General features: G+C 42.6%; 1 protein-coding gene across 1 annotated transcript in view; it reads left to right on the top strand.

Annotated features, from left to right (window-relative positions):
- The window catches only part of LOC126335602 (uncharacterized), a 375,101-nt gene that overhangs the window by 339,830 nt on the left and 20,348 nt on the right, over positions 1 to 14,923 (top strand). The window contains exons 13-14 of the mRNA XM_049999055.1: positions 5,198 to 5,596; positions 9,760 to 9,907. Of these exons, the coding sequence (XP_049855012.1) occupies positions 5,198 to 5,596; positions 9,760 to 9,907 (547 nt within the window). The remainder of the gene's footprint in view (positions 1 to 5,197; positions 5,597 to 9,759; positions 9,908 to 14,923) is intronic.

The following is a 14,923-nucleotide window of genomic DNA, read 5'->3' as shown; positions in this document are numbered from 1 at the left end:
ATCAGACGGAATACCGATTGCTAATTTTACTTCTCGTCTTTTTACCGTTGTTACGACAGCTCTCCACGAGAAGTTTTAGGCAGCTTTCCACCTTGATAAGGTATCTGATATTGTGTCTCGCTCTGCTTCCCTCAAATCTCCGTGTTTTGTGGATTTCCGAAAGAAATTTTTATTCTTATTGGAGATACGATAACATCTATGATGAATGAAGTCAAGGGGTATACACTCCGCCCTCGCTTAAGGTCGAAAAATTTGTTTTAATTCGAAAAGGACGGGACGTCTGTCCGTGGATCAGGTTCCAACGATAAAGCTATTAAATTTTGATTATAAAATCGTAGCGCGCGCTTTAAATAGTCGTTTGTCTGTTATGCTTGTAGACACTATCGCGCGTTATCAAAACTGTCTCCCAGGCTACATTCTGCTGTCTGCACTTGCTAAATATCGCGATCTCATCTCGATTACTTCCCTGTTCCTGTGTCGGAGGCTATACGTTTTTTTTTAATTGTGTGTTGGAGCGAGTTAGTCGTTATTTTCTAATGCTAATGTTGGCGACTGTTGGTTTTACTGATGCTACACAACGGATATTCTTGTCTCTGATTACTAGTATTCACGTGTCTATTGACTTGAATGGTCGTCTTGTCGCCGCCCCCCCCCCCCCACGTCCCGCCCCCACCCACGAATAGAAGGGTGTGGAGGTGTCCTGCGTGGGAGTCGCCTATCTAAGTCTCTATTCGTACTATTTCTGGAACCTTTATTGTGGTCCATAGTTGCTCGATTGGGTGGCTGGTCGTTATTGGGAGCAAGGTTTATCTTTCGTCCGTACGCAGATTAACGGCTGGAAGTGTCGGTTACTCAATTTGCGGGAATTTCACGCGGTCGCCCGCCATCGATCGTTGGGTGGTATTATTCGTCGTTGTCCGGTGAAGATGGCTGCTTTGAACTGAAAGTCCGTCACGGACAGGATTGAAGGAGCGATCTTTGAGAACGAACGTCACGCCCTCTCGTTGCTTCATAATGTTCGGACCTTGGAAACTATACGTCTTGACCAAACCCTGTTTTGTTGCCAAAGTTATTCCCATTTGAGCTACGGTGTCACGGAAGTTACAACGATTATCGGACAAGTTTATCTGGCGAAATTCTGTTTACTGTGTGCGCTATGAAGTTATGGTGAAAGCCCAGCTGGTGGTAGCTCTGGGCCTCCCTGATATTCGGGTCAAGGCTTCTGGTTTATTTCTTCGGCGCACTGTTTTAACGTTTATTCGCGTCCCCCAGTCACTTACAGCTCGCCTCTTTGCCTCTCTTCGACCTTCGAGCTTAACCCCTCCGGAAGACGTTGGTGGGATAAATAATAAATTAAGTCATATTTGTTAATTTTTTATTGATGTTAGTTGATATTGTTTCTCATTCCCACCTCTCAGTCAAAATGCTGTTATGTCGCTGGACTTCCCCTGTGAAGTCCCTGTCGCGAGAGAGATTGAAAAGATGTTTGGTCCAATGTAAGCCTACGCATTTTGCCGATGGAAGTAGCGTAATCATGGTACCAAGTCGTTCATAATCTTCTCCCTGACTGTGACAGTTCCTTCCTGCTGCATAAGGAGGGGAAAGGCACCATGAGCTGTAGGTTGTGAAGTTCAACGTAGCAGTTCCGCGTCCACATCAAACCAAAATCTTTTTTCACCATTCTGAAAAATACCTGAATAGGCTTCCGGGCAATCAGACTCCCAAAAAAAGAAAGAAAAAATTATGGTGAGATGACCACTGGCGATACGCGGAAAAAGCATTGGTAGAGCATTTTTCCGCGAAAGTGAAAGTCTCGATTCCGAGCCTCTATCCGACATACAGTTTTAATCTGCCAGGAAGTTTCATATCATAGCACACCCCTCTGCAAATTGAAAATGTCACTGTGGAATATTCGGTACCAGATTGGCCTCCTGACGGGTCCAGCAATATTTTGTTGCATCAAGACATTATGGTGATGGATCAGAGCGCTTGACGTATATTTCGCTGATTCTTCCGATTCTTTTAGGTACGCTGTAGCCACCTCCTTTCGCACTTGCTTTACTGGACCAAGCAATAGTCGTGTTAAACGGCTTCGTTCTTGTTCCCTACAGTCATTTAGAGGCCTTGTCCGTCCCTGCAGTGGTGCGTATTGCCCTTGCTTTTTCTGAGACAGCATCAACTACAAAATTTGGTTATCAAAGTCCTCTTTTACGACGAGGGCTGTTTGTAAAGTAAGGTCGGATCAGTCACAATATGGAAACCACAGTAATGATAAAAAAAATGTTTTTGCTGTACTGTACTGCTCTTTCTACCTACTTCTCTACATAGTTGCCGTTCCGGCGTAGACATTCGTAGCATTGTACCAAGTTTCCGATACACTCTGTTGTGTACTTCGTACACAATGGTAAGCACTGGTGGGCTACAGAGTGAGGCGTCAACAGTCGTCGTATTTCTTGTATTCCTCCAAGCTTACGAAGGCTCATTACAAGTAAGCAACAAGAAACAGAATCCAGCTATCCAACTTTACATACGGGACTCGCTGTACTACTACACGAATGATTGTGTCATCGCGTCGAGGCTCCAAGTGGGAGTGGGCGTGTGTTTGCCACCGGGCGTCCAATATCGTGGCAGCAGAGGGTGCTCGTACTCCAGAGCTGCTGAAATCATGGCTCAGCGGGTGTGTTACATTGGATCCGCAGATCTCACGCGATCACTGTCGGCGTTAGATGGTTACTTGCTATTCGCTGATACGCTGTGGGATAGTATCGATACTTGATAGCACACCCTCGCCATAGAAGCCAGCCGCCTGTGCTTTCCTTCCATCATCTAAGATGGAACAGTGTTGCCTACATAGCCAGAGATTCATGTGAGCAGAGATGAACATGAGAGAGGTTCATGTCCGGGCTGTATGACGATTGATCAAAAACCTCAGCTAGAACACTAATGGGACGTCCCCTTTGCCCCTGCTGTGTGCGATCGAGAATTGTCATGAAAAACGAAATGCATGACAGTTACGTTAAATAGAGTTGCGTGAAATCAGGCGAAACCTCTCAGGGGGCACTATTATTCTAGGTATATTTACGTGTTCAGAACTGAAAAGAGCGAAGTGACGCTATCAATACGCATGCTAAAGACACTGAGCAAGTCTTCAACGTATTTTCATTGTCTTCGTATATCCATTATCAAAATGAGTGTATTTTTGCGTCGAATAGTCTGGTTCCCTATACTGCAAGTGCAACACTTCCTCGATTCCGTATCCCTGGTGCTGAAGTTATCTTAGTTACGATCTGTGAACCACTAGTTTTGATTTCATACTAGTCACTACATGCCTTCCGCATGGAACACGCCCATCTCACCACCGACTAACTTGTGTTAGCCACTTATGATCGCTATCTACAAGTATGGTGAGTTACTTGTAAAATGTTGTCTACTTAGACGTCCTACACGACATAATAACGAAACACGACCGTTTCTCCGTCCGCTTACCGCGTGTTACTGTTAGATCACTTTTAGTATGACTTAGCTTCCTTTGTAGATTCAATGTCCACTTGCTTGACGATACATTAACTGTCTCCCCCGCATGTAGAGATTATACTGTCTGCTGTTTAATATTGGCTATAAGATAGTAGTTCACGTGTTTATATCCGCTTATACCTAGTATAGAGTTCAATATGTTGTCATTTTGATGAGTAACTTACCCTCATTAGACAGACCTTATACTTGGTACATTATCAACTTCCGTTATTTTAGTCAGTCTGTCTTAATCAGTAAATTGGTCTTACAGTCAAAATGATTCTGCTTCCAACTTTCATGCTCGTTTCTTGTAAATCAGTGTTTAGTAGATATGCTTTAACTAACAATTGTGTGCAAAAACTGAATTGTAAAGATAAGTAAAATGAATGAATCCCCATGTTGTACTAGTGATTGGTCCAGTACACTATTTGCCCATAGGAAGCAGAGATTCAGCGCATCATCCTAATTAACTGGAATTGACACTCGACGAGATCACATTCTTAATACATGAGCTACACATCATCTATTTTACTGAGTGGCTGTGTTTGTGTATATTTATTAGAGGAACAACAAATAGGTTACATATTTGACCGTTTATTTCAACTGACATTACCTAGATTGCTTCTATTTAGAGCAATGCCATGTACCTGATCATGTTATTGACCATGTAAACTTACTGGAATTGATTATTTTAGACCTTGGTCATAGCCTTCGATGAGACACCGACATAGAAATTATTTCAGTAACGTTAACTTGTACTTTTATTGGAATGAATAGTTTTTTTAAATTGATTAGTTTGTATTTTACGCTTTTGACTACCTTGTATCAACTGGGTTTCACACTATTTTTTTGGTTCCTTTGTCATTTCTTTCGTGGTGTTAGGACCGAAGTTGTCTAAATAAATTACGCCACTGTTACCTTAGTATGACGACAGTACAAAATTCTGCAAACGTAACTCTAGCCTGCCTTACCCACCGTTCACTACTAGTAAACAATGAAGTTTACTTGACATATGTGTGATTGGCAACGCGTATGTTCTCCTTTTTATGGTTCATTATTTAGAAAAATAAATAAAAATAAAGATAATAATAATTTACAATGTTCCACGCCTGTATTATTATCCATTAGAATAACTGCCTGTCGCTTAAGCTGTTATATTCCGGTACTCCCATTTTTTAATACCTGATATTAAGCTATAATAAAACGATTGTGCATATACAGCTTCATTTGTATTCAGTGGTGCCAAGTAAATGGCTAATGTCCAGAGTGATGGTATTTTAACGGAAATGACCAAAAATGTAATTAGTTTCATTAAAATTATGCATTATATAATTACTGTTGTTGCATTGGTTGTTTATGTCTGGTATGTTGTATTTAGGGCCTGAAGATGATGTTGTAACAACATCGGAAGTAGTTGCCAATAAAACTAACACCTTAATACAGCTGAAGGCATTACTCCATTTTTTAACATAGATTTTCATTGTCGTTTCTATTTCGCGAACGTTGGGATCTTCCTTTCCGAATAGCCCTCGAATGACGTAAATAGTTTTCCGTCGTAATGTCTGCCTACCTATCCTTGCTTTAGCTTCAAATAGCGGAAACATATACCCCACACGAGACATTGAGCTATGTGGTTGCCAATGAGGGTAGTCGTGTCGCTACACTCTGACCTTTTTAATTGCAGCGGTGGCGGTGCCGCCGGTGGGTCTGGCGCCGCGGGTGCGTCGCTCGTCGAGCCTGGCGCAGGCGGCGGGCAACCGCGACTCGTCCAGCTCGAGCGACTCAGGGGTGTCGACGTGCTCGTCGCTGCTGCTGGTGCGGCCCGCGGCGGCCGCCACCACGACGGCGGCGCGCGACTTCGAGCTGCCGCTGACGACGGCGCTGTCGAGCCGCAAGCACCAGCAGCAGCGCCTGCTCGACCAGCTGGACGGCGAGGCCTGTCTGCACGCCTCGCTGCCGCGCCGCTCCAAGTCGGTCGACCCGCTGCGAGACATCTCCTTCCAGTTCCACCGGGACAGGGCCCGGGACGCCCCCAAGTCCACCTCCGCCGAGGCAGAGGTGCCCGTCTGCCTCAAGAACAGAGGTACGTCACAACCCAGGCGCCATTCTCAAAACAGCGCCTCCCAACAACGAGTCGGCAATATGAACATATACAGATGGCGTTAGTGTCGCCTAGGCCAGGTATTTTAAGGGCGGTACATTGGTGGTGCTTTCATTGTACTCAGGCAATTCATGTGAAAAGGTTCCTGACGTTACTATGGCTACACGACGGGAAGTAACAGACTTTCAACGCGGAATGTAGTTGGAGCTAGACGCATCGGACGTTCATTCAGTGTTCGGAGATCCACAGTGTGGCAGGTATTAACTCTCACGAAACGCAGTGGCGGACGCCCTTCACTTAGTACTGGAGAGCAGCGGCGTTTTGGTAGAGTTGTCAATGCTAACAGACAAGCAACACTGCTAGAATAGCCGCAGAAATGGATATAGGGTGAGCGACGAACGTATCCGTTAGGACAGCAGGGCGAAATTTTTTCTGTAATGGGCTGTGGCAGTGGATGACCGACGCGAGTGCCTTTGCTAGCTGCACGACATTGCCTGAAACGTCTCTCCTGGTCTCGTGACTGTGTTATTTACACGTCAGACGATTGGGAAACCGTGCACCTGGTCGGAGGAGTCCAGATTTCAGTTGGTAAGAGCTGATGGTAGGGTTCGAATGAGGTGCACACCCCACGAAGCTATAGATGCAAGTTGTCATCAAGCAACTGTGCAATCTTGTGGTAGCTCCATAGTAGTGCGGACTGTTTTTACGTGGAATGCATTGGATCGACTGGTCCAATTCAACCGATCATTCTCTGGTTATCGTTGTCTTCCACTACTTTGCAACCATCTATTGATTTCATGTTCCCAAACCACGATGGAATTCTTATGGATAGCAATGCGCCATGTCGCCTGGCTACAATTGTGCAAAGTTTGTTTGAGAAACATTATGGACAGCTCGAGCGAAAGATCGCCCGACATGAATCATATCGATCATGTATGAAACACAGTCGAGAGGACTGTTCGTGTAGAAAATCCTGCATCGGCAAACACTTCTGCAATTATTGAGGCTATAGAGGCGATATGGATCTGTATTTCTACAGGGGACTTCCAAAGACTTGTTGAGTCCATGCGACGTCGATTTGCTGCCTTGCGGCGGGTAGAAGGAAATCCTACACGTTAGTAAGAGGTATCCCATGAATTTTGTTTGTATATTCAGAATGGAGCTAATACCTCTTCTTTTCCTTTTCTTCCTCGAGGATTAATGTAATTTGTCCATCTTCTATTGCGTCGAACAATGGTTCTTCTTCCTTTAGCTACTCACACCCTGTCTCAATAATAACTAGTATTAGAGTGTGCTGCGAAGATGGGGACAAAACGTTGAGTTTCTCCAAGCAATTCAATCGACCACTGCATAATAGCTAGGGAATTTTGTAAGTGTGGCATATTTGGCCAAGTGAGTTTCGATTTTACAGTTTACTGTTCACCATGTGCACTTGCGGCACGTGGGATGTAAAATATGCAACCGACCTATCGAATAATTCTGCATCGTCTGAGATAACCTTTCAAATTCTATGTAGGGAATTCTGACATTCTACCTCTACTTGACATGTGACAGAGTCACCCCGGTAGTGCCTAATAATGATCTGATGTAGGACTAACGGAGGAGGATCTTCAAATAGTTTATTAGCTCAATGATAAGAACTTAAATTTTATTGCTTAACAACAGAAGACTGAACACAGATAGAACGGTACTGCATCAGACACATACTACGAGGCACTATCCTCATCGATGTGCATCGAAATCAACTCACTAACTTTCCCTTAATATCAAGCAGATATTTTCAGTGTGTCAATATGTGAATCTATGGCAGCCTCAGTCGCCTGACTCCGGTATGAAATACTGAAGTACTGCTTCAAGAAACGTAAAGAGGCTCAGAATTATATGCGAACAGCGAGCGCAGACACACATTGGTTAGGAGGAGAATGGTTTGGGTTTGATTAATATGAATCGAAAACATCCAATAGATTATATTTCTCACACTATGCTAGGCATCTAGCTTTGTGGACAAGCTCATGCTACTATTGGAATGTGTAGGTTCTAAGCTATTGCCACAGGCCATGTTATCATCCATAAAATACAGACTCAATGATAAGATGCCTTTTTATTTGCTCTTCTTTAATTCGTGTTAACCGTGTATAAAGCAGAGGGAACGATTCAGGAAAATGACGTAAGGAGTTTAAAATCATGATAAAGGAGCTTGTTTTTGGATTGGTTGACATTGTAATGTATTGACGATAAATTTTAAATGACCGGATATATTTTAAATGTTACAACATCAGGTTAGACTATAGGACGAAGATATGTGTCATGACCTTCTGTTGAGAATCTGCACTGATGGTAGGGATAACTTGCTAGGAATGGAAATTAATGTTACATATTGCATAAGACAAGGGAAATGGGGCACAGTGCTTGATGTTCAAGGATTTGGAATATAGAAAATGTTAGGGATGAAGACGTCCAGATGATAGTAAATGAAAAGATGGAAGCGGATTATATATATATATATATATATATATATATATATATATATATATATATATATATGCTGGGTGGTGACGGCTGTATCTGGAGGATCATCCGAAATAATTGTAAGCATTTCCTGTGTCTCAAACACTCTCTCTCTCTCTCTCTCTCTCTCTCTCTCTCTCTCTCTCTCTCTCTCTCTTTCTCTCTCTCTTTTTCCGCCTTCTTACTGGCTTGGTATGGAACGCCACGAAATCCTCTCCCGTGCCAAATTTTCGCTTCAGAGTAGCAATTGCAACTTACATCCTCAGTTATTCGCTACATGTGTTCCACAGTCTATTTCTCTACATTTTTTACCTTCCAGTACCATGGAAGCTATTTTCGAAAGTCTCACCCAATGCCCTATCACCCTATCCCCTCTTCTTCTTAGTGTTTTCCATAAATTTCTTCCCTCCCTGGTTCTCCGGAGAGCGTCCATATTCCTTGCCTTATCAGCCTATGCGATTTTCAAAATTTGTTTGTAGCACCACATCTCAAATGCTTCTATTCTCCTACGTTCCAGTTTTTCCACATCATTGATGCTGTCCACCAAGGTATATTCTTAGAAATATCTTCCTAAATTATTACCTACATTTGATAATAATAGGCTTCTCTTTACCCACAATTTCCTTTTCGCCAGTGCTTCTCTGCTTTTTATGTCGTCTTTGCTCCTTCCATCATGGGTCATTTCGCTACCTACGTAGCAGAATTCCTTAGCTTCTTCTACTTCCTGATCCCAATTCTTGATTTTAAGTTTGTGGCTGTTCTCATTTTCTGATACTCTTATTACAATTTTTAGGCAATCAGAAGTCTCACTTTTGTATAGTAGACGTTTGAAACAAGAAAGAGCGCAAAAATACAGAGATATCAGGCAATGGTTGAACCATTTGCAAATACGGCGCTTATTATTCAGTCATTACAAACAGAACCGAAACAGAGGAAAAGCCCCGGAAATGGACAATTTTCGGCCTTTGAAAGGAATCTCACTCGTCCAAAAATATAATGAAGGTGTATCCTGAATGTCGCTGAGGAAGAGGTCCTACAAAAAGAAGATGGCCTTATGTAATCGAAGACGGTATACAACAGATGAAATTGGGGAAAGATGACTTAAATTTTTAACTCTCTTATTCCAGATGCGGAAAGCACAACAGTCCGTAAGATCTACAAGAATGAGGCCCTGTGCAAGTGTGTTATGAACCGTTGCGTTCTAAAATATGGAAAAGAGAGTAATGAAGAACTTGATAAGATGAAGCTAAATATTTTAGTTTTTTAGCTTTGTGTAACGAGTGTGTGATGAACCATTGCTTTCTAAAACGTGAGAAAGAGAGTAATGAAGATATTTCAGTTTTCTAGTTTAGTATAACGAAAGATGAATTTCTGTTGTACAGTGTGAGCAAGAAGACAGACACGGAAAATAAGTTGTTCGCCTTAAGATAGGCAACAAAATTTACATTATCCGTCCCAGATGTGGATGATGTGATTTGAGGTGCCTCAGTTAAGCTGCACGACATACTTTCTGCGTCACTGTCATTTTGACCACCCGATATAGATTTTGTATAGATTCTTGACTCACCAGCTCATTTTTCAGTCGTGAACACCTACGGTTTGCTTCCATGGCGACTGGTATGTGTCGCGTGTTGCAGGTTTCCAGAGCCCCGGTGGAGACAGCGCCATCGTGGTGCCGTACCCAGACTCCCGCTCGACCAGCAGCGGCACCTCAGACATGTCCGACTACATCGAGACGCTGTCCTTGTCCTCGCACAGCTCTTCCGACGTCACGGAGTCCATTAGGTAAGAAAATCGGCGTAGAGTAACTTGGCTTTCTAGCATGGAGTAGGGTGCTAGGCGTGGAGTCAGTGATGCAACACATACATTAGTCGAACCCATTAGCCGTTATAACGGCAGTTGTTCAAGTGTGCCCGACAGTGCGGGAGTAAGTTAAGCATCTCCAAAAACGAGTAAACTGCTGCTGCTAAACTCGACCGACGTTTCCCCGGGAACTCAACCCACAAGTAATTATAACGCAAGAAGAATGAGATTTTCGGAGCGGAAGGTGCGCTGATATGAAACTTCCTGGTAGATGAAAACTGGGTGCCGCACCGAGACTCGAACTCGGGAGCTTTGCCTTTCTTGGGCAAGTGCTCTGCCAACTGAGCTACGCAAGCACGACTCACGCCACATGCTCACAGCTTTATTTCCGCCAGTACCTCGTCTCCTACCTTCGAAACTTTACAGAAACTCTCCTGTGAACCTTGCAGGACTAGCACTCCTGAAAGAAAGGATATTGTAGAGACATGGCTTAGCCACAGCCTGGGGGATGTTTCCAGAATGAGAGCTGTGAGGACGGGGCGTGATTCGCGCTTGGGTAGGTCAGTTGGTAGAGCACTTGCCAGCGAAAGGCAAAGGTCCCGAGTTCGAGTCTCGGTCCGGCACACAGTTTTAATCTGCCAGGAAGTTTCAAAATGCAAGAAGTTTCAAATAAATTTTGCCTCAAGGCGAGAGATAATTCTCTTATGTTCAGAACCCATCGTTAATGTAGCATCCGATCACAGAAATACAACAAAGCCACCAGTAAAATGCCAGACCCTTCCCTATGTGATACTAACTACTAGGAAGAAATGCAGCAGCGTCATCGGTGGCAACAGACATATCCACTGTTGCTTTATCTAGACTACCAGCCTTGCAAAAACAACTTCTTCCTATCAATCTGTTTCATGTAAGGAAACACAATTCGCATGCAGATTGCTTTCTTACACACAGAATATCCTAAATGTAGATTGTGGTGTAAATTTTCTGAGAACCGTTCAACTCTGTAGTATACCGTCAACATTGGGTAAAGGCCGCCTCCAAAATACAACATTCTTTATTGATTTCTTTTGTAAGTTGTTTGAATTATGCTGCCGCTGCTTCACTACAATAATTTTTATCTTATTGTTACACGATCCCGATTTCTGCCTAAGGCCATTTACAAGCGGAAAACCTTATTTAAATGGCGAAAGGCACAGGCTGGTATGAAACACAAGTCCTTTTCGAAAAGTTCTGGTCTATCATTTGCAGAAGTGAGATCTCTAAAGCGCCTAATTATATTTCTGGACCCTATAGCATAGCTGTTATATAAAACTGCTAACCAATAAACAGATGTGCACCAGATACGAGCCGGTCGATAGTTTAAATACCGGTTGGTGGAAAAGTTGTTCGTGAATTATTTGCGGCTGTGTGATGTGAGAGCAAATAGACCCGCGGTAACAGCGCGGAGCGAGACGAGAACACACAGTTGCAGCTATGATGTCCAGAGTTGTTTCCCATTAGGTGGCTTCTTCGTGTTGTAGCCGTACGGACACGGTTTACTTCCGTTGTCGCGGCCCATGAGCTTTCGTGTGGAGGCAACAAGTGGCACAATACTGTCATTTTACTGGTCTATGTGCTCAGACATAGTAGTAGCAGAGAACTCTCTTGCTCCACGTCAAGTCTCTGCGCCTCACTAATGGTCCCATCTACCAATGTATATCAAAGGGTTAGTCTTGGTCACCGAGGACGTTAAAATATACATTTTCAAGTGGAATTGCTCCATTTCGTCGTAAAAAAAATTCAAAAAAGGTAAAACCGTCCTCAAACCGTCACAGCATCATCTCTGAACTGAACTTCACTCTTCCGATATTGCCGATTGAAGGACTCATGGGATCTTTCAGTCAGCTTGGCGCCTTGAGTCACTGAAAAGGATGCAAAATCATGACTCATTGGAGTATACTACTTGCCTATAGGCAGCTGCTGCCGAATTTGTGTATTGCTTGGCCCAATAAACCACTGCGAGATACCCGAATACAGATGCTCATTGCGCACAATTTCCTTTGCAATGTTCGCTCATAAACAAATTGAGATGCTCCTACATTCACTGAAAGCAACTGTTTGATACTGTTACCAGAAATGCGTGACACTCGCCATCATTCCTTAATGGTTCAAAATCATATCACAACCGCTATTATTACGCCATGCTACATGGTGATTGTTGATGCAGTATCCCCTCATGACATGTTGGGCAATCAGTGCTTTCACACCACCAAAGCGGCCAACAAAATTTACAGCAGTAGCCATGGTTATGTTCTAAAACATTAGCTCTCGTCTGCGATTCTGTCATGCCTCTACACCGACATATCTGATGCCATAAAACCTACTAGCAGATGCAGAGACGATCACTCTCATGACTTCCGTCGGTGGTGTAGCGTCACGTGGTAACTTGGTTCCAGTTGTACCATCTACAGAGTTCCAAATCGATTAGTGTGTTTTATGAACTGGTGACTAATGTTTTGTCCACCTGCCTTATGTCTTCAACTCCACTTCACTCCCTTATCATTTTTTGCAAAAACAGACATAATGTCTTATGGGACAACAGCAATCAGTGAAATTATACTGTTACTTAAAAACCGTCTTGATTGCAAATATTTTTATTCATATGATCGGTTTCGGTTCATTCAGAACCATCTTCAGATCTGATATTTCAGTTACAGGAGTAACCCGTCCAAATCCAGCAGTTTTCACATTTGGACGGGTTACTCCTGTAACTGAAATATCAGATCTGAAGATGGTTCTGAATGAACCGAAACCGATCATATGAATAAAAATATTTGCAATCAAGACGGTTTTTAAGTAACAGTATACTCCCTTATCAATTTGTCTGCTTTCCCGTCTGCCCTAGTACGAGAGGACTTCAAAAAGTAAGTTATGAATTATTATAGTAATGCTGTACTGCGCACCAAAGTGTCGCAGATACACGACACTGTGTTTCAACTTACTTGCCAAGTGTCTGCAAATAAAGCTCGAAATGTTTTACCGATTGTCCACCTCCTCTGTGACAGAGACCAGGTACATGGTCACGGAGACATTCGAGAAACGTTGTGTAAATGTCTTCCTCGTTGGAAAATATCTCTCTTCCATGAGTTCGCTCATCTGGATGAAAAGATGGAAATCACATGGTGCGAGGTCTGGACTTCCCTTTACCATCACCCAAGTCTGTGGGGCCTTGGTCAAACTATTGGCACCATATCACAATGGCTGCACGCGACATTATGTTTGTCCATGTAAGGTATCGCCGGAGGAATGGCCAATATTCAGGGATAAGATACAACACACCGGTAGCGAGTCTAAAATACATACCTGAGGAGCTACGAGCGCACACTCATCTTCTATGCTATGAAACAAATATCTTCTACCGCAAGGTCATTGCTTTCCATCTTTTGAGCGGTGGTAGTATGGATCCAGCCAACTGCTCAAGCTAAAGAGATTTCTTGATTCACTTTATAGGAAGTACCATAAATTAATTGTATGTGGTGACTTCAATATAAATTTCGTATATAATGGTACAAGCAAGATGATGTTTGTAGATCTGCTAAATTCATATGATCTGATGCTGACTGTGCTTTTTTTCTAGCTAGGGTGCAGGGGATAGTAGCACGACCATTGACAATATTTTTATTCATTCTTCATACTAGATGGGCATTCTGTTAGTAAAAGGGTGAATGGCCTTTCAGACGGTGATGCGCATATTTTACACTCAAACAAATGTCACATTTTATTACAAACTATGTAGGAAAGTTAATCCAACAGCAATAGAGAGTTTTTTAAACCTCGTCAAGGAACAAGGGTGGCAGGAATTTAGTTTCTACAGGCAATCATATTACACACTTGGCACATCCGCTTCCGAGACTGATGTCTGAAATACTGCTCTGTGGTAGAGACAAGGGGGAGACAGAGTCAATAATTATATCACTGAAGACTAGGGACTCTCATGGATATGATGGAGTGCCTAGCAGAATATTTAAGTGCTGTGCTCCACATGTAAGCCCTGTATTTAGCCATATTAGTAAGTTTTCCTTTACGCATGTTCAGTTTCCTGAACGATTAAAGCACTCAGTAGTAAAGCCGCCTTATAAAAAGGGAGAAAGGGACCATTTTAGACCTATTTCTATGCCATCAGTGTTTGCTTAAGTTATTTAAAAGGCTGGTTATGTGGATAACTGATCATTTTATATCACACGATTTGCTATCAAATGTACAGTTTGGCTTTAGAAGCCGTTTAACAACTAAAAATACTATATTTTCTTTTCACTGTGAGGCACTTTATGGGTTAAACGAAAGGTTTCGAACGCTAGGCATATTCTTTGATTTGACTAAGGCGTTTGATTGTGTTTATCACAAAATATTGCACCAGAAGTTGGATCATCACGGAATACGGGTAGTAGCTCATAATTGGTTCACCTCTTACTATAGCAACACACAGAAAAAGGTCATTATTCACAGTGTTGAGAATGGCTGTGATATGGGGTCTTAGTGGGGTATGGTGAAGTGGCAGGTGCCCCAGGGCTCAGTGTTGGGGCCACTCCTGTTCCTTATTTATATGATTGATATGCCCTCTAGTATTACAGCTAACTCTAAGATATTTATGTTTGCTAATAACACTACCTTGATAGTAAATGATTTTGGGTGAAACATTGGATCAGTTGCAAATAATGCACTTCAGGACGTGAGTTCATGGCTTGAATAATAGTAAACTAACGCCAAAATCACAGTAAGACTGAGTTTTTACAGTTTCTAACACAATTCAACAAAACCTGACGTTTAAATTTATCAGAATAGGCATATGATTAGTGAAACTGTACAGTTCAAATTTTAGGTGTTCAGATAGATAGTGAACTGTCGTTGAAAGCCCACGTTCTTAATCTTGTTCAAAGATTTAATGCTGCCATTTTTACTATTCGAACGGTATCTGAAATGAGTGACCACTCAACACGAAAATTAGTCTACTTTGCGTAT

The sequence above is a fragment of the Schistocerca gregaria genome, chromosome 2 (assembly GCF_023897955.1).
Source record: "Schistocerca gregaria isolate iqSchGreg1 chromosome 2, iqSchGreg1.2, whole genome shotgun sequence".
Taxonomy (NCBI): domain Eukaryota; kingdom Metazoa; phylum Arthropoda; class Insecta; order Orthoptera; family Acrididae; genus Schistocerca; species Schistocerca gregaria.
Note: the sequence above shows the minus strand (reverse complement) of the source record. Positions and strands in the feature narration are given on the sequence as shown.